The 19,708-nt window shown below is 36.7% G+C and overlaps 1 protein-coding gene across 1 annotated transcript in view; it reads right to left on the reverse strand.

The window, feature by feature from the left end:
• Positions 1-5,807: 5,807 nt before the first annotated feature.
• The window catches only part of LOC110155049 (calcium-binding protein 7), a 35,950-nt gene continuing 22,049 nt past the window's right edge, over positions 5,808-19,708 (reverse strand). The window contains exons 2-5 of the mRNA XM_020919104.1: positions 13,288-13,431; positions 11,644-11,753; positions 7,724-7,874; positions 5,808-5,938 (exon numbers count right to left, since the gene is read on the reverse strand). Coding sequence (XP_020774763.1) covers positions 5,808-5,938; positions 7,724-7,874; positions 11,644-11,753; positions 13,288-13,431 — 536 coding nt within the window. The remainder of the gene's footprint in view (positions 5,939-7,723; positions 7,875-11,643; positions 11,754-13,287; positions 13,432-19,708) is intronic.

The following is a 19,708-nucleotide window of genomic DNA, read 5'->3' on the forward strand; positions in this document are numbered from 1 at the left end:
GACAACATTTTTGAAATTGAGAGGTTTCAACTGCCATCCGGAAATCATTTTGCATCTGAAGGTACTGGTCTGGGAAGCTGAGATTTATACTAGAGTATTGTTCTCTGTTGGCCTCTCCTTCACAGCTCTTGACCTGCAATGTCTATTGAATATTTCTATCTATTGTTCTCTGCTTGCCTCTTTCTCTCAGCTGCTAACACTTTAGCTTGAATGGTGGGGCTGCAAGATTAATAACAAAGGAATCAAAATCACTGTTTGAATGGACACAATTAACAAAGTGCAATGGTTGCAGTTTTGAAATACCATAATTATTCTGTATGAGTTGCTAACCCTGTAGTTACATCTGTACAAACATGTTCTGAAATGAGATTCTTGAATTCATTTGTCATTTCATAATTCCGATATTTTATCAACTCTTCTGGACGTGTTCAAAATGTGAACTTTGAACAGAATCTTATTAAAGCATAAATCACAAATCTATCGCAAGGCTTGTCAGGAAAATGGTAATTCGATATTTTTCCCAACGGATCTGCCCTAATGGTGGGAGAAAATCTGTCTCTTGCTCTATTCTTTCCCCCAAACACCGAGCAGGCTCCCTCTTTACACAGTGTTGCAATATTCTGTATAAAAGTTGACTATTCGGTTCTGTGAGTCAGTGATCCCGTGGAGACACTGATGGTATTCCTGTCTTTTACACTGGCACTTTAAGCACCATTTTTCCAGTGTAGCTGAAACTAACAAAGCACCTCTCATTCCCCTGATGATTTATGGGGCTGGGAGAAAGTACATTGTCTGACCTCCATTGATCACTGAGCCCCTGTAATGGTCCAGTGCTCACATGTGGTACAGAGGATTTCAATTATATATTTGTTTTGTCATATTCTTCCTACAGCTCTGAAAAAAAAAAGACAAATGGTGCAGTGGTGGTTTCATTGTGATTGCACACCTTACCTTTGGGCTCTTAACAAACTGATGAATGCTCAAACAGGAGAAGTGAAAGACTTTTCCCATTCCCCTCTCCCTCTGGGAATGATGCACTGTTTTTCATCCTGCCAACATTCCCTGCCATTTTAAACCATGTTTTTTCTCACAAAGCCATTTATTTTCAAATGAAGTCCCAGACAAACAAAGCAGTGATTGTTGTGTGTACCATGACACTGTTGAGGCCTGGCATTTACACTTCAAAGTCAAACATGGAAAAGAGGATTGCTTTAATGATTTCAATAAACGCTTTATTAATAGAACACAAAGGACTGGTAACATTGTGAAGAGAGGCTAAAGTGAACTCAAAATTAAAATATTGGATGTCAGTTTCACACAATTTAGCAAATTAGGAAATAGATTTTATTTAAAGGTGGGTAAAAGCAACCTGCCTGTCTCCATGGCAATGTTCCTGCTTTACCTAGAATGTTCCACAATATGGTGTTAAACTATTTATCCAAAAGCATTCTTAATTTTTATAGTTTAAAAAATACTTGACCCAGGAGATAGACAAGTTTAATGCCGTACTAGGCGACAGTAGCTCAGTGTTTGCCACTGATCCGAAGATAAGCAGTGAGATTCCAGCACAGATGAATGCTGTTCTTGTGTCCTTGGGCAAGACTCTAATCCCACCTTGCCCTTAGTGTCTGTCTACATTATTGCATGATTGTGTGTGTGAATGGGTGAATGGTGCTATATAAAAATGTGTCTCTTTACCATTTACTGTTGATATAGCAATACTCAGGTTGTGTTATCATGTTTATCATTGAATTTATGATTCTATGATTATGGCGTGTACTGCATGTCTCATGTCTCACATAAAAAATATGGTGTAAGTATGTGTCACTTTTCTTTAAACTGTCTGAGGAGATTAGCTGCACACTAAGGAAGAATGAAGAGGAAGAAAACCATTGACACTCTCACCAGACCTCGACAAATCCATAAGTGTGTGAACTCCACTCTCAAATGTCAGCATGTCAATCAATATCACAAACCTCAGGGAGTCATGTGACAGTGTGAGCCAATCAGAACGCTTCTGTTGCCATGACTTTATTCTTGTAAAGATCTATTGCACAGACAGGGACAGTTCTGACAAGTATCAAAGTCCAGTACAATGGAGATCGAACATTCATGAGACTATTAACAATTTCATAGATCCGTAAAAAGAAAATAAATGTTTGTACAGTTTTCTCTTGTAATAAATCTATAGACATGATTTATGTGTGGGAACTAATAAGGCAACAAATAAAATACTGATTCCTATATTACTCTCCTTTGTGGTACCACATTTTCAGAACCACTACTTCAGATAACAGAACATGTGTCTCTTGTACTTGAATCAAAAATAGATCCATCTTATAATATACTATGAAATCGAATGACAAGACAATCATGGCGGTGAGTTGTTGTGCGCTGCAGCACATCTTAAAGTGCAAAATGGAAACCAAAATATTCACTAAAAGATTGTGTGTGGTTTTTTTGTTTGTTTTTTTCATGTATCCAGTAGAGAGCTGACACTTTTGACAAATGGTCCAGGCGCTTCAGGTAATCACTATCCTGCCTGACTGTGGAGATATCTGGTCCCATTTGGTCTGAAGGTGTCAGCTCTGTACAGTCCATGTCACAGTAGCTGCCAATACTGACCCACTTTCATATTCTGAGCCATTCATTGATCCTGTACATGGTGTCCTTATATGGGTATTCTGGCATTATGTTTTTTACAAGAGCTGTAAGCTGTTTACAAGCAGCTTGCTTGATGAATGATTATTAACCAAACTAGCTCATTAAGTTTTGGTTCAAATTAAAACATGCCAATTTTATAAAGGTTCAGGATCAAATTAATTTATTGGCGCCACTTTTGTCAAACCCTCCACAGCTTCGGTTATAGGAGGTATTCACATTTGTATAATCTTGACAAATGATCAACAGTTGTAACACTAAATAAATTAAAGACAGTAATTGACATTAAAGTGGCACTAAAATAGTGTTATTGCAATTTACACCATTTGGTCTATGCTTCTGCTGAGCGATAATCCATTAGGCCTTGTGAAATAGGTTTTGTATTGCCAAAGCAGTGCCAATTGGCAAAGCAGGACTCTTCATTTAAAAAGTGCTAAAATTTAAAGATCCTAATATTTGAAAGGACGTGGTATATTTTGATCTAGTTCATAGGATGTGTATTTCACGTACACTTATTGCTCTATAGCAGCATAACCTGACAAAAATAAGTACAGTACAAACGGTACGGTTCAATACAACAAAGTAGAAACAACTGCTTATTCCCCAAAGAAATGAAAAAACAAACACAAGTCATTCTGTGGTCAGTCAATACAAACTCTAATCATGAGCTATCATGTATCTCAACAAACAACAAATCTGAACATTTCTTATTTTTAGTTTTCCAATGCTGTTTACATTCCTTGAAAGAAGGTACATGTTTTACTAAAAATGAAAGATGCTACATAATTCCATCCTTCTCTCATGATATCTCTGTGTTTGGGGAAGTATTATTAAGCTCAATGACCAACTACTTTGTAATTTTTTTGAAACAAATAATGGTAGATCATTTTTGGATTTTTGGAAGTAAAGCTATAAGATAATGTATGTATGCATGTATGTATGTATGTAAATATGTACGTACATATGTACGTATGAATGTATGTATGTATGTATCTATGTATGTATCTATGTATGTATCTATGTATGTATAACGGTATTATTAGTGACATGCAAATATGTCTCCTGGATTCCAAAACATTAGTTTTTGTCTTTTTGAACTCCTGCAGCCAAAGTAAGCACTGCAAGATTCTTGTGTGAGTTCAAAACTCAAAAATCATATCACGCTGCATTGTTTTCTTTCAAAGATTTTACTTAGATATTACTATTAGAACAATGCTGAAATTGTAAACAGCACCGGATATTGCAACGTTGTGTGTGAAACTAAGCACATGCTACAAAATGCATACACATGCCAGGGTAGAACTGAGCATTCTACTTCAAAAAATCCAAAATATCTCAAATTTTAATTATGACAGTCCAATTGTTCAGGAGCACATTTCAGCTCAGGCCCTCATGCTCCTCATGCAGTTGTACGCTTGTGGTGATGCTAACCCTGTACAACACAGTTTGTCACAGTTGTCATTAAGTTATTAAAACAGTTGTGTTACACAGTCATAATGGTAAATACACTGAGAGGAACATTTACAGAGACAACATTTGAAACAGTTTAAATCCATGCACGTGTTCATGCATAGATGACTGTCTGGTGTGGAGAGGGGGGCAGAGTCTCATGGTCAGCGTTGGGCTCATAGAAAAGCACAGCTGTATTCTCCATTCACCCCCACCGCATCCAAGACCTCCCTCATCTTAGAGCCTTCCCTGCCTATTGTGGCTCATGGTGCTTTTTGAACAATGCTGCACCATACAACAACGCTTTTTGCTTCCACTGGGAATGTTTTTCTCTTTTTTTATAACAACAATATTTCACAGCTTTCTTTTCATTGCAGAATAACCATATGGCACACATACAAAACGGGACAGGCACATCACTTCTCTTCTATAGCTGCCACTGTATTGTACTGCAGCACTGCTCAAACACACCCATGGAATACAAAAGAATGTTTCCACCAAGTAGTTCACAATGGTATAGGCGATTTGCTCATATTTTCTTGATATACTTACTGGCTAAACCTCTCCACAAAATGGTAGGTAGTAAATGACAGTGACAAGGTTAGGGTTCAGAAAACACATGTATCTTTTCTATTAAGTTATCTTAGTTTGTTTTGTGGCACAGACAAAATTCATCACAGTGTTAAGTTGTGACCACAGCATTGACTCTATGTGCCAGTGTCAAACCTGGAAAAAAGAATATTTCAGTAACATGCCACCACCAACCAGAGGCTAACAGTGTTATTTATTTTTTTACATAATGAAGACTTACAGGCAACAGACAGACAAGCACTACCAAGCATTAACACTGATGAAAGAAAGATTTATTGCAAGTATTTCAAACCGAACCAAATATTTTCCCTTTGTTAGTGACCAGTGGACCAGTAGCAAAATACCTAAATCTCAAGTCTTCTCCCTCCCCCCATAAAAAAACAAAACAAACAAACAAACAAACAAAAAAACTGTGTAAATGTATGAAATACATACATAGTTCATATTTTTTATTTCATCAACACGTATGTTTTTGGATCAGTTCAAAGTTGAAGTAGAGCCTATGTAGACCCAAGTAAAATTCTTTATAATACAGAAGATTCAATACATTTAAATATCTTTTGGATCAGTGGCTGCGGTTACATGCACATCAAAATCTGATTAATATCTGATTTTTAGACCTTTAAAATCACTTAAATGACATGCAAACTAAAATTTGATGTGAGAAATTTGATGATTTTATAGTTTACATTTCATTTTGTTATTTGTTTTTAATCTTTATTAATCGGAAAATAATCAAATTTTGCGTGTGCATGTAACCGCAGCCAATGTCGTGATACTTGTCATAGTATTGATATCAAATCAAAACATAAATCCCTAGTATCGACCCTCACTACTTGGTGGAAACAATGCCTGAAAATTCCATACAATAAACAATGATATGTATAATTAGATAATCACATCACATCACACTCTTTATGAGGTCTCGAAATCCTTGAAGCGTCTCCTTTCACTGATAAACTTATGCATGTGTAGCGTCCTTGCTTATTGAGTCCACAGTTCTGCGTCCGTGTGATTGTCTGTAGTGATCATTTGTTTTGCTTCAGTCGTTCGTCTGCTGGTCCTCGGAGCAGATGAAGCTCAGGCCAGGGGTGCAGTTCTGGCTCTTATTTCATGCCACTCCGCAGCACCTGATTGGCCGCTATAAGCATGACGCTGATGATAAAGGCGATGGCGAACGCACAAATGAGACTCTTACGCACACAGGTCTGCTTCACCTGCTGCGTCGGGCTTGAACCTGTCGAACAAAAGAAAATATGAGCCAATGTATAAAGAGAAACTTTGAATAGCAGCCTCAACAAACCACACATTTGTTTTAAGGCATGGTAAAAATTTATCTATTCAAAATTGTGATTGTTTGTCAGTTGGTCCCAATAAAATTAAGTAGGTTTATGCTTCTAAACAAATATATATTTTAAGGATTATGTAACAGGCAATTCCAACGTCAAGTAGAGTTAGTTTAAAAACAAAAGCTTTGTTTTATTGGATTCTAAAAAAGAAACAGTTAATAACTACACCATAATTAGCCCTTAATAAAGCTTGATTACAGTCTTAATTCATACTGACCAAATATCTCATTAGAATTATTTAGGTATAGTAACAACTTCATGAATGCTTTCTCTAACTTTTTTGGTGGTGGCTCTGCCCTCTTGTTCAACCATATTTTGTTATAATGTCACATCATGTAATATAAATCCAAAATGTAATAGGATTGTCACAGGCTGAGCACCAGCGTGTAATGTCATAAATCATATTTAACATTATGCAGCCTGCGATCAAACAGGTCAACTCCAAAAACTAAAATGCCACAAATTGCATCTCTCAGATCCAGTTTGATGTAATAACAGATATCTGATAGTTTTCCAATGAAGGAGGAGCTCTTCTCAACTCTCATTGGGATCAAGAACACAATTACAAAAGAGACACTGTTGTTGTGGCTTGTTTTCACTTCTGTTCAGAGCGGAGCTGCACAGAGATTGAAACGCTGATTGAAGTTTTGGGACGACAAACAAACACACTGGCACCTGAGTGGAATAGTTAGAAAGAAATCATCAGCGATAGACTGCCAGGGGCAAAGCTAATAGACATTTGACAGAATATTTAGTTTTGAATCCAAAATTAAGACAACAAATGCAATCTTTGCTAATGTGCAAAAACACTTCAAACTATTACACAGGGGTGAGTTAAAAAGCTTGTCTTGGGTTTTGGATCACATGAGGATGTAGTAAGTGAAGAGGAGATAGTCATGCTGCAGTGACCTAATCTCTTTGTTGTTTTTATTTTTATAACATAACTTTCGTCCAAGTAAGACAAGGTTGTCCTGATTAAATACAATCAAACACAACACACAAACATACTTAACAGGAGCAAAGATAAAACTGTTTGCCCTGAGTAGGATCGAGTTGTTTTCACCTTGTCAGATGATCAACAAGGTAACATTTATTTTCAAAAATCAATAAAGACTTTAGCTACTCTGCAAAGTAATGCATAAAAATCTCCAGTTTTGAATCAGTTCTTGGGAAGCTAAATTACTTTTTTTTAAGCTTATACTTTACCACAGTCATTCCCAAAGTCTGCAGAACCTTGTCCCCCAATAATAATGCATACTCAGTTCAAAACAATATGCAGTGTTTTCCTCTCAAATGTACATGTGCACATCATAATGTCTATGGACTTAATACTGATTTAAAGTGTTTTTATTTATGCTTGTTGTGTGGAAAGCCTTTGCCCCCCCCCCCCCCCCCCCCTCTCCCCCCCAGCATGCATTTGATATTATTTTTACAACAATGTGTGGAAATGTGCTATGAATTTCACAGTTCAGAACATCAAATAAAACATCAAATAAAACATTGTTGATACTTTTACCACTACAGATGCATTTTATTTGTGTGACAGATGTTGCACTCCTAAAACCAGCTGTGTGTGATGGGAGTTTCCAATACCAAACTGTGACACGACTATCATATCATTCCCCCTAGTGGAGATGTGTATCATTACAATTTATAATAGTGTGTTTCCTTACTGTCTATATCCACCTGGCAGTCCTCAGGGTTCTCTATGTGGTTCTCCTCAGTCATGATGATGTTCTCGATGTCCTTCATGGAGAGGTGGTCACAAAAGGTGTCGTACAAAAGCCTCTTGAGCTCCTCCACAGTCAGCTTCTGCATATCACACTGTACGCACACACACACATACTGTTAGGTCGCTCTGACACAAGGGCTTATGGGTAATAAGCCACCTGGCTATTTATAAACGATAAAGAATGAAACTCGGGACCACTGCATATTTACCAAGTAGAGCCCCTGCTGTGGAGTCTTCAAAAGTATAGATCTGGACACAGTAATGAGGACGAATGGAGCCTATTAAGATTCTGAGGAAATCCGCAGTAACATGTAACAGAGGAAATGGGCCATTCCTGACAGTTGGACAAAACCTTGTAAATACATATACTGAGATGCTGTTATGAAATACTGTAGAGTTGTGCAATTACAATTATTATTCCTGTCCTAATTGATTACAAAAAATGTGCATTGGAGAAATAAAGATTATCAGCATCAAACTGGCTATACCCAATATATCTGTGTAGTTCAGATATATCCGATACATGTACAAGAAGCTGTGTCCTATCTGCATCTAGTTATAAAGGGTTAGTTGTTTTTAGCATTATCATGATGGATATCTAGCCTCAGAAAGTTGTGAAACATGCTTATAAATTCATTGTGGTGAATGTTTAGGTTGCTATAGGAACGCATAAGGTAAGTGAGAAATGTTTGGAGTTCTGCACATGCTGTAGAAATAGTTGTGTTTTTAAACTTTAAACTATTCAAACTCTTGTACATGTTTCCTTAAGTGCAAAAGTAGCTTACATGTTGTATCTTTATATTTGTAGAGTAGAGTGTTTGTCTGAATCACCCAATTTCATTTTATCTGTGGTCATGTTAAGTGTGCTGTTGCTTCAGGTTCTCAAAATATAAATAACTGTTTGAATAACTGCAATTTCAAATATTACTTAAATAATTGTGATTATTATCCATAATCATGCAGCTGTATATAATAGTATTTTGGGTTTGTTTATGATATAGAAAAAAAATCTGCTTAAAATTCTAAAAGTGTTTTGAGTTCTGCCAAGGAAAACAGCCTAACTTGTTCTTCTCTTCATCGCTTCCTACTCATAAATTTTATGTAGATTTTTTTTGGTAGGATAACCAGCTCTGTAAACCCTTTCTTTACAATCTGATGTATTGATTTGCTTCCATGCACCTTTAGACGCAAAGCTTTGAACACATACATGATCATCTCAATGTTATTTATCGAACTACTGTATACTTTCAAAAACAAGCAGACCATGCATAGGACACATCATCAGCCAAGGCACATTTCAGAACATCTATTGTCTTTAGGCAATGACATCCATCATTAGGTTTTACTTTGGTGAAATGACTATCCACAGGTGCTGCGTGTGACCTGAATACATCTCAGGTGTATTTTTCTCAGCATAACAGTCACTGCCTTGAGCCATAGCTTCACAAACACTGCTATAGAGGTCCTCTCATCTTTTCCAGTGTTTGCACATTTAGATTCAAAACACAGTAAGTTCACAATATGATCATAAAGTCTTGATGATGGTATGTTATGTTGGACAATATATTATGTCATGTGCTTATACTTCGTTTTATATTTAAATGGCTTATATTATGCTATTTTTGATCTTTGTTTCTCATCAAAAACATTCCCAGAGTTTTGTTGTTTTGTTTGTTTAACACACAATCCCTTCATATTCTGTGTTCCAAAAACACTCCACCTTCCACCTTGTGATGTCATGTGGTAATGCGAGATGTGCTTCTTTACAGCCATGGATTTGTCACTCTCTATTGAACAAAAGAGAAGGGGTAGCTGTCAACTTGGAAACTATTACTATATGACATCACAAGGTGGAACAGAGCATTCTGAGCTGTGGAGATGTAGATAGACTAATGATAAAGGATAAACAGGTGTGAATGAAACAAAACACAACTCAAGTGATGTTTTTGACAACATTCTACATAAGAGCGAATTTTGCGTAATACAGGATCTTCAAAAAGATGTAATTACCATTGTTGTATCAAAATAAGTATTGTGTATTAAAGCCTGTTCTGCAGTATTGAAATGGGGTTTGAATTTTCCGTATTGTGACAAAACTATTGTTATTTTTTTTCTGTCTTTTGCCATACTATCAGCAGCAATCACTTTGAACATGATAAAACATGTTGTACAAGCATGTATAAACACACGTGGTACCTCACCTAGGACCTTTAAATAACTCAACTTGGCAATAGAGTATGCCTGCAGGACCTCTCTCTCTGTTAGTGGAGATGCTGTAGTGTCCGTAGGCTCATTCTGATCAATGCTCTGTGTACACTTTGTACCACTTTGCTGTTATATAACTTTGTGTAAGACTAGAGTTCCCGAGGGAGCCTGACTCTCACAGCAGGTGTCTTCAGTTGTCTTTCTTTTTCCAACCGCGTGTTACTATAAATCGCACTTCACTTCAAACTAATATCTAATGACGTCGTATCATTGTCACATGGGAAATGCAAAGGTGACTTTCACTAGAGTGAAACTTACATAATACCACATATAAAAAGTAGCTTTTAATTGGTCTTAATAAAACATGGCAAATACTTAATTCATAATGAAAAAATAGCACTCCACTTCCACCGTATGATGCCATGAGGTAACACAAGTTTTTAAACTACATACACCTTCACTAGAATCATTTGGATGCCAGTGTGTACTGAACTAAAGGTAAAAGGTAGGTGTTGACTTGAAAACTACAGAGCCATGACTGGTGGAACAGAGATTGGAGATGTAGACAGACTAATAATAAAGGATTACTCAAACGTGTGAATTAAACAAAACACAATTCCAACTATGTTTTTGAGAAGGTAACAATATTCTAACATGGCTTAAAACTCTCAAGAGTCAGTTTTGTGCAATGTAGGACCTTTAAGAATAATTAAGTCTTAGTAACTAAAAGGTTTGGGTTAGGATTTAGAGTTACAACATTAATAGAGTAGTTACTAACCCTGAATCATTCTTAATAAACAATTTGCTCATTATGATTTAAGTTTTTGCTTTATTAAAATATGAAGTGTCGTTATTATAAAGTGTTTCTGAGTTTTTCTTTGTCTGATACCCTTCAAAATTCCTCTGTTTGTTTGTAGAATTTCTCACAATAGTTAAACCAAACATAATGTAAGATTTTTTAACAACAACACCTAATCTAATGCTTCCTCAAATGTGTTAAAGGTACATTTTGTAGCTTTTCTGTTGGGACAGTCTGCCACCTGCTGCTCTACGGAGATGTTATGGCTTTGCCTGGAATGGTTCACGGTATGGCAGTAACTCTATCTTGATTTAATGGTGCAATTTAACAACATGCTATTCATTCATTAAAGATATAATTAGATTGGCCGACCAGCTCCTGCTGTATTCTCACATAACAGCACTAGAGGCTATCTACATGTCTGTTGTTTGATAGTGTGCCAGATTTGACCTGACAGAAAAAGACCAGAGAGCACAGGTGAGCATGGACAAAGGACAGGTGAGGGGAGAGGGAACAAGTTTCTCATCTGCATCTACTGGCTACAAAAAGATCAAATAAAGTTAAAGACGGTAGCTTTAAGCACACCCATACTTGTATTAGTTAAAAATAAATGAACTGTTATATGACTTCAAAATTGGCCTGTGAGAATTGAAGCGGGAGGGATAATAACTCATGAAGTGTTCTATACTTTGGGGAGGACTACTAGATTAACATCCATCCTGTAATAACTTGGTGGATACAGTAATTAAAAGAAGTTTGGCTTAACCGTTGCACAAACACTTCTGCGTCTGGTGGTTTGCTGTGGGGCCTTCAGTGTCTGTCATTGCTAATAGGCACGAAATGAGAGAAATAAGCACCTTCCAGAAGACGGAGTCAAAGTCGGTGCCGTTGAACTTATCTGGCACCCCAGCCGTCAGTTTGGGTCCCAGGAGGGTGACGAACTCTTCAAAGTCAACCTGGCCATCGCCTGGGGTCAAAAGAGAAGAAGGGGGGAGACTTGTGAGCTTTGTGGATCAGTGACAATATGTGTGCATGGAAATGACTGAAGTTTTACGCACAAGTAACACCTCTCTGAACATTTTACAGTGGATAGTATTCTGATGCACCCATTAAAGGTCCTACATTACCTTATTTTCTGATCTATCTATCTGTCTATCTATCATAATGTTGTTTCCTCATCAAAAACATACCTGGAATTTTGTTTTATTTCATTCACACATTTAACACACATACTATTTAGGATGTTCCACATTGTGGTGTCATATAGTAATAAAGGAAGTGCTCCACTGTGTTTTTGGAATTGCCAATCTCCACTGAACAAAATATAAAAGGTAGCCGTTAACTTGAAAATGATCACTTTATAAGATCACAAGGTGGAACAAAGCATTTTGAACTTTGGAGATGTAGACAGACTAATAATAATAAAGGGTTACTCAAACATAAATGCAACAAAACACAAATCTGGGCATGTTTTTGATGAGGTAACACCATTATAACATGAGTTAAAGCTCACAAGTGTCAATTTTGAGTAATACAAGAGAAGAAAAGAATAACAGTCCAAGTGAAGTACTACTAGTGAAGTACTTCTGGTTCAGGTAGTCACAGTAGGTAGTCATAAAGCACATATTTGGCTTTATCCTTGATTCAGGCTGTGCAATCAATAGAAATGTGATTAGATTTAGACATTTCAAATGGTCACTTAGCTTTTTTAATTAAAAAAATAATAATAAAAAATGAAATTAATTAAAAAATGGCAGTAGTGGTCTAGTATGAGGCATATTTTATAGACATTTTTACCAGAGTTGGTGTTGAGTGAAGAAATTCTGTGTAGACTACAGAGTACATTTCCTGCCCATTGATTAATCATTAGTCATCTAAAAAGGGGGTGTGACAAAAGCACTCAAAACGATTACGTATCTCTTTGTATCTGACCCAAACTGCACTCACAAAACTACACCTGCAATGGAGTTCATGCAAAAACTAATTTATAATACACTGTATAGACCAAATCTCTGCCTAACACACTCACTTCTTTCTGCTGTTGTCCAAATGGAATGATTACTCTACAAATATTAATTTTGGTCGACTAAGACTCCATCAATCGACAAAAGGACTAAAGGTCTACAGCCTTACATGGGTGCACACCTGGAAACTAAAGCTGCATTGCTTTGCTTTTCTAGTGGAGAGTCCACCACAAGCTTTATTTTAATGGAGATGTGTTTGCTTGCTAGAATATTCCATGGTAGAGATTAAACCTCCACCTCAAGAGGGGTCAGATCTGTTAAGAGGCAACCCTATTCACAGAGAGAATTATTACATTTTTGAGCAACAGAAACACCCGTAGTGAATGAATGCTAGATGTGTTTAATGCGATACCATGGAACATTCTGGGCAAAGGAATAATATCTCCATGGAGACAATTAGGTGACAGATCCTCCACCAGAAACGTTGCGCAATGCACATTCAATATTATGCTGAGTTCAGGTCATGTGTGTTCTTACCATCCATGTCTAGTCTCTGGATGATGACTTCTAGCTCCACCTCATTTGGCATGTAGCCCAGAGAACGCATGGCCATCCCCAGCTCCTGCTTTGAGATGAACCCATTCCCATCCCGATCGAAGACCTTGAACGCCTCACGAATCTCTGCCGGGAAACACAACAAAAGACATTAGCTCTCCTAGAATGTAACAGGGATAACGGGAATGCTCCTTACACCATAGACGCATTTGTTATGTCACATCACAGCTCGCACCAAATCAGTCTAAACAAGCACTCCAGAAATGTCAGCAAATATTGAGGCAGAGACCAGGACAAATTGGCAATCACAATGCATTCATGTCTCTCAAATGGTATGCCAAAATACAACAGGCTGGAATAGGCTGTTAATGAGGTGAGTTTAGAAGGATTTACTATTCATTTAGGTGTGCGCGCTGTGGAATTCATGATCATTCTTAATCAGGCAGAAAGACTGGCCGGATGGCAAATACTTCATCAACCAAACCATGATTGTGAGGACTGAATAACAAGTCAAAGAGGAGTACCCAAATTAAATTCTGAACTAGCTTGCACTGGTGTGGTCTATGTAAACTTTTGAGAAGTTCCCATTATGTAACATTTCCTACTTTGTTTTTACTATTCCTGTAAACACAATAAGTGTTTTTTAGTATATCTGAGCAATAAAACACCTGTTAATTAATAAATATGTTTGCGTATAATGCCATACTGTGAAATATTCGAGGTAAAGCCACTTCTCCACACTGACCTATGAGAGTCACCTGGATCCATCCACTGATGGTTTGTCCTGTGTCCTCATGTGTCCTCTGAATCTTTTATTTTTTTTTTACTGGTAAGGTGACCTTGAGAGTCATGAAAGGTGGCATTAAATAAAGTGCATTATTATGATTATTATTATGATTATTATTATGATTATTATTATTATTATTATTATTAGTTCACATGCAAACTCTTCAGGCTCCTACTGATCCTGGCTCCTACTGACTTACACTGAAATATTGACGTCCCTCTCGCTGTAACTGCTGCTGTGAGTCTTGTCATTTTGGTCTTAAAATCTCCGTATTAATGCCTTCTATATGATCTTGGTGTTTTGTTTTTTGTTTTGTTTTGTTTGTTTGTTTTTTGTTCGTCAAAAATATCCTATTCATAATATAGAACCAGGATCCAAATTCGCTCCTGTAACTGTGAGCACTGAGCTTCATTTGAGTGGTGCCGAACGCTATCGGTGACATCACACTCACTTAGTCCACTTTCCAATACATCAAATACAACAAAATGTCACATAATTAAATAAAGAAATTCTTTATTTCATAAAAAGGAAGCTGCCATACCTCACCTCTGTACTAATTGAGCGGCAAATATAATATAAATTGTCTCGCACTATGACAACCCATGGGAGAGAGGCACAGGACTTCATTCACTGACCTTGTAGTATTTTAAAACAGCTTCAAATGATTTGTCGAGCTTCTGTGCTCTTGGCTTGAACCTGTTCTTGGGAATGCTCCAGATTTAAATTTGATTCAAGACCAGAAAAGTACATTTGGTGAATATAAGTCGTTCACAAATTCACTTTGGCAAAGAAAGTGGGAAGTTATTTTCAAATTAAACATTAAAGGAGTATTATATAACTAAGGCTTAAGTATAATGCTTTTTTAATATACTTTAGACAGCTATTCACAGTTCATTGAAATAACATTTAGTGGATTTCAACTGTCAGTCACTTCAGCTTTAAAGAAGATTTATTAGGAAAAATCGACTTTTCAGAGCTTGTAATATAGTTGGTCCCCTTCTCATTTCCTCTCTTGAAGTTGTACTTGGAGTGATTAGTGCATGTTTGAGCAAAATAGACGCCCATTGCTTAGTACTTACGTCATTCTCAAATTTTACTTTCTTAATCAGTGACAGACGTAGGATTCGACAGTGTCGCGTAGTCATTTTGGTACAAATGGAAAAAAAACATCCACTTCTTGCTGCGTAATGTGCAGCTATCCATCAGTGTTGCCGACTCTGTGTTGTGATGACGTTTACGGTGACGTCTGCTCCCATTAGCTACAACAGTTTACTCACACAGATACCAGCAGACTTGCTTCTTTTATTAAATAATTTTAGTTGAATACTGCAATTTAAAATGTGCAAATTATAACTGTGGGTGTCGTAGATTATACCTATATAGCAGACACAAGCACAATGTGTCTTCTTTTATCAAATCATTGGATGGTTAAAATATTTCCACAGTAGCCACACCAAAGACATCTAACCCTGACTACACATCATCCATTCAAGTATGTACTAAAATGATCATTGATGACTACGTATAGCTGTTATTTTATTTCTAATTCACACCTCCAAATAGTCAAATAACAACAGAAATAAATTCACTTGTTCCAAATAGAATGTTGTGAAAATACAGAATGTGCCAAGCCCAAAATGTCCTTGCACATGCATTTCTTATTTATATGCAACACATGATCGCTCCAATGACAGTGACAATAGTTGGAACACAAAGACCAGAGCCAGATAGCAAGATTGAGCACTGAGCACAGCAGGCACTAAGCTGCAGAAATACGAGTCCCTCCTCTATAATCTTTAACAGGCCAGGTGAAAGTGGAATAGGCTTAGTGTTATGGTTCTGGGCAGTTTGAGAGACTTTGAATGGCAGCTCCTAATAATAATGGACATTCACAGCTTTTTCTTGCCACCCTCCTTAAGTATGCAGAGTTAGTCCAAGTGTTCATTTACAAAGTTGGCCCTTACCGAATCACAAAATCCTTCCAGAACAATCACATTTGCATATTTGTAAAATGTACAAATCTGATTTTGTGGCTCAGAACACACTGAATAGAGACAGTGACACTAAAATAATTCATGTAATTTCTACCATTCAACTAAGCAATATTGAGCCTTAATACAAGCTTAAAGCAACAGTATGTAACTTTTCAATGTGGCATGTCACCTGCATCATTCCATGGAAATTTAAAGTTAAAACCAACATTCCCAGTGGAGATGTTTTTTTTTTTTTTTTTTTTTTTTTTTTTTTTTTCTGTATAATAAAAACAGCCAAAATGAAATAAGTCTGTTTTGGGGCTCAAAGGTTACATGCTGTGACTTTAATAATAGGACCCACATATTGAGGGCAATGTTTGAAGGCGACAGGTATTGAGCTGTCAGTCAAAGTAGTAGTAATGTGTAATTTAACTTAGAAATAAGACAAGGCTTTTTTTCCCCCTCAAACTGATTGGTCAAGATTTTCTGTTGTTTATTTTCTTTTCAATATTGATTTCATGAACATGACCACTTCAATCAGTGCCATAACCAGTGCAATTGCCAAATTTCTTCTTTCAAAGTCAGAACAAAACCACATACTTTAAAGGTGTATTACTATATTGTTGTTACCTCAGAAACATACCTAGAGTTGTGTTTTGTTTCATTCACCCATGTTTGAGTAGTCCTGCATTATTTGGCTGTTTACATCTCCCAAGCTCAAAATGCTTTGTTCCACGTTGTGATGTCATGAAGTGGTGGATTTCAAGTTAACAACCACCTTTTACCTAGCCAGACTGACGCCACCTGGTGCCTCCGCTCTATTTCATTTCTCTCCAGCGACTAGGTCAGGAATTGGAATACACTAGATGCTTCACAAAAACCCCAGAAGTGTGAGTTCAGGCACCAGCCAATCAGCAAAGAGTCATACATTCTGTGTTGGCAATGATTCCCGAGATCGAGGGTTTAAAGCCGGAAAAAAGATCATGTTTGGTGAAGTTTATCAAGGGGAAAGACGTTATTGCCCTTCTTCCTACGTGATTTGGGAAAAGCTTAATACACCAGTTCGCCTCATTTGCGGTGCATTACATACGTCATGACCAAATAGCAATGATTGGTTAAATGAAAAAAGTACCCGCCTACCGTCGAATGCACAAATTCTAATGCTGCGAGGTCAGAGGAATCAGGCTACCTTTTACAGTTCAGTAGAAAATGGCAATTCTAGGGCTGAAATCATCCAAATGATGTGAGTGAATGGATTTTATAAACGGAGCAGAGCACTTCCTGCATTACCACATGACATCACAACGTGGGAACAGAGTGTTTTCTGGTTTTAGAGAAGCACTCAGCCTACATATGCAGGATTTGTGTATTATGTATGAATGAAACAAATCACAACTGTGGATATGTTTATGAGGAGGAAAGAACATTATAACATAGATCAGAAAACAGTGTAACATGGGTCCTTCAAGTATTTACACATTGGCTTTTCAATAATTATTTGAATTGCTTATTCCATTAAAATGTGTTAAATGTCCTATTTAGGAAAACCACTATAAGTTAAATCTGGAGCCCAATACAATAAAACCCAGTGTAAGCACATAACAAAATCAGTTGTAATTTGAAACACTAAGCAAACTACTGTAGTGCATGCGCTTCAAATTCAGGCTCTTACAAATGTGAAATTCCCACTCTAGTGATTTACCAAAATGTCACAACAGAATGGTGACGCCTGGGGACCAAATCCTCTGTGCCACATTGTGTGACAAACTCTTCAGCGCTACAGAAAAAATTACCCACAATGCTTGAAAATGTGCTATTTCCTGTATTGTCAGCTATTGGCACGAATGCGGGAATGACTTAATGCACCCAAATAGCGTCTGAATAGGTCCACGGGGCGATCGCAATCTCTTGTTATGCAATCACATAAGCCATCGGAGTGACATGCTATCGTTCAAAATGACTTGCTGGAGGTAACGTTTCCGAGTCATTGAAATCCTTTGCGATGTTATTGTTTGTAAATAGCACCAGGACTCTATCCACCTGCGGTCCAAGACTCCACGTGCTATCTTAGGAAATATCAGCTCTCCTGCAGGATTCTATTGAGAAGAAAACACGGTGCACAGGAGGCGAGCAGCACACCCTTAAATCAGGTGCCCAAACAGTTTTAGCCCATGTTCGATCTCCCATTGCAAGCTTTATTTATCGATCAAAGGGCACAGTGAAATGCCTACAGCAAAGTGTATTATGGTATCAGCGGAAATGTGAAGTGTATAATAGAACATGGCCTCAACTGGTTTCCAAGAATTTCATAAGAGCTCCATTGATTGAATAACTTAACATTGTATATATATATAAAAAAATAAAATAAAATCAGTATTTCATCTTTTCACTGTTTCTCCTTACAAGCTCTTGTATAAAGGTGAGAGGATCAATAAAGTTTGTCTAAGTCTAAAAAGAATACATAGCCTGAAGTGATCAGGAAGTAAATCAGGAAAAACTAGGAATCTCGGAAGTAAAGCGGGCTATGTATAATCCTTATCGAACAAATAGACGGAGTAATTGTCCTCTAAAAGAATTACTGTGTGCCTTTGAGCACACGCCAGCCGCACAGAGATAGCACTATCGCACATGTCCTTGGGAGGGACAAATATACACTTTCACTTGTTCACTTCACTCGCAAATACTCTGCCAAAGTCGCCCGAGGCTGGTCTTTGGTGTGAAAAATTCTGTTAGCAAGAGTGCTTTAATATTATTTTTACTTTCTGGTGACAATTAGAGGAAATGTGAGTCACAGGCCATTGAGTAATCTTGGCGTGGATGTGTGGTGCCGTTCTGTCAGTGTTTTAAGGGAATCTGAACTATTTTAAGATGCATTTATTAAAAGGCCTGTACCCAATTTTTTACACATATTTGCGCAAAATAAGCTTTATTTCCAAAACCATAAAACAAAAAATAATCTATGATAAAATAAAAATAAGGGCATGTATTATACTTAAGCAAATACTTTAGTTTTATTAATCAGTTTATCATAATTAATTGAATAGTTTGATGCAATTTTTTTTTATAATTCTGTCAACTGATCTGTTTATTATTATTATAATTATTATTATTATTATTATTATTATTATTATTATTATTATTAAAATTGACATTGATATACAAATACATTATCAGAGCAACAGTGCAAAAAAATTCCAATGTATACTGTCTGTGTCTAATTACAAAGTGTTTTACTGAGATTCAGGAAGTGCACGTTAGCATGTTAGTTGTCAGCATTACTGTGAAAACTCTTGTAAAACCCATCGCGGTGAATAATAAAGATGCTTTTATTTCACAAAGTAAGTGAGGAATAACTTTGGATCACTGCAAACTAAAATGAAGGGATTTTTTTCAAATGTTTAAGATGGTAAAAAATCTAGTTCATGATAGTTTGTTTATTTCTTCAGCTTGTGTAAAGGCTTATTTAGTGAATGCTTGTTTTGGCATATGTACATATGCTCTAATTAAATGGAGATGTTTTTATACTTTATCTGCTCCTTTATTATTATAATTTTTTTTTAGTTCAGTTCAAGTCTGGGTGAAGCAGAAATAATGATGACCTTTTACTCCGGGGTAGAATTATTAGAAGACGAGTTTCAAGGTA

Source organism: Boleophthalmus pectinirostris, unplaced genomic scaffold, assembly GCF_026225935.1.
Source record: "Boleophthalmus pectinirostris isolate CB_2022bp ecotype Guang Dong unplaced genomic scaffold, ASM2622593v1 HiC_scaffold_4, whole genome shotgun sequence".
NCBI classification, from domain to species: Eukaryota; Metazoa; Chordata; class Actinopteri; order Gobiiformes; family Gobiidae; genus Boleophthalmus; species Boleophthalmus pectinirostris.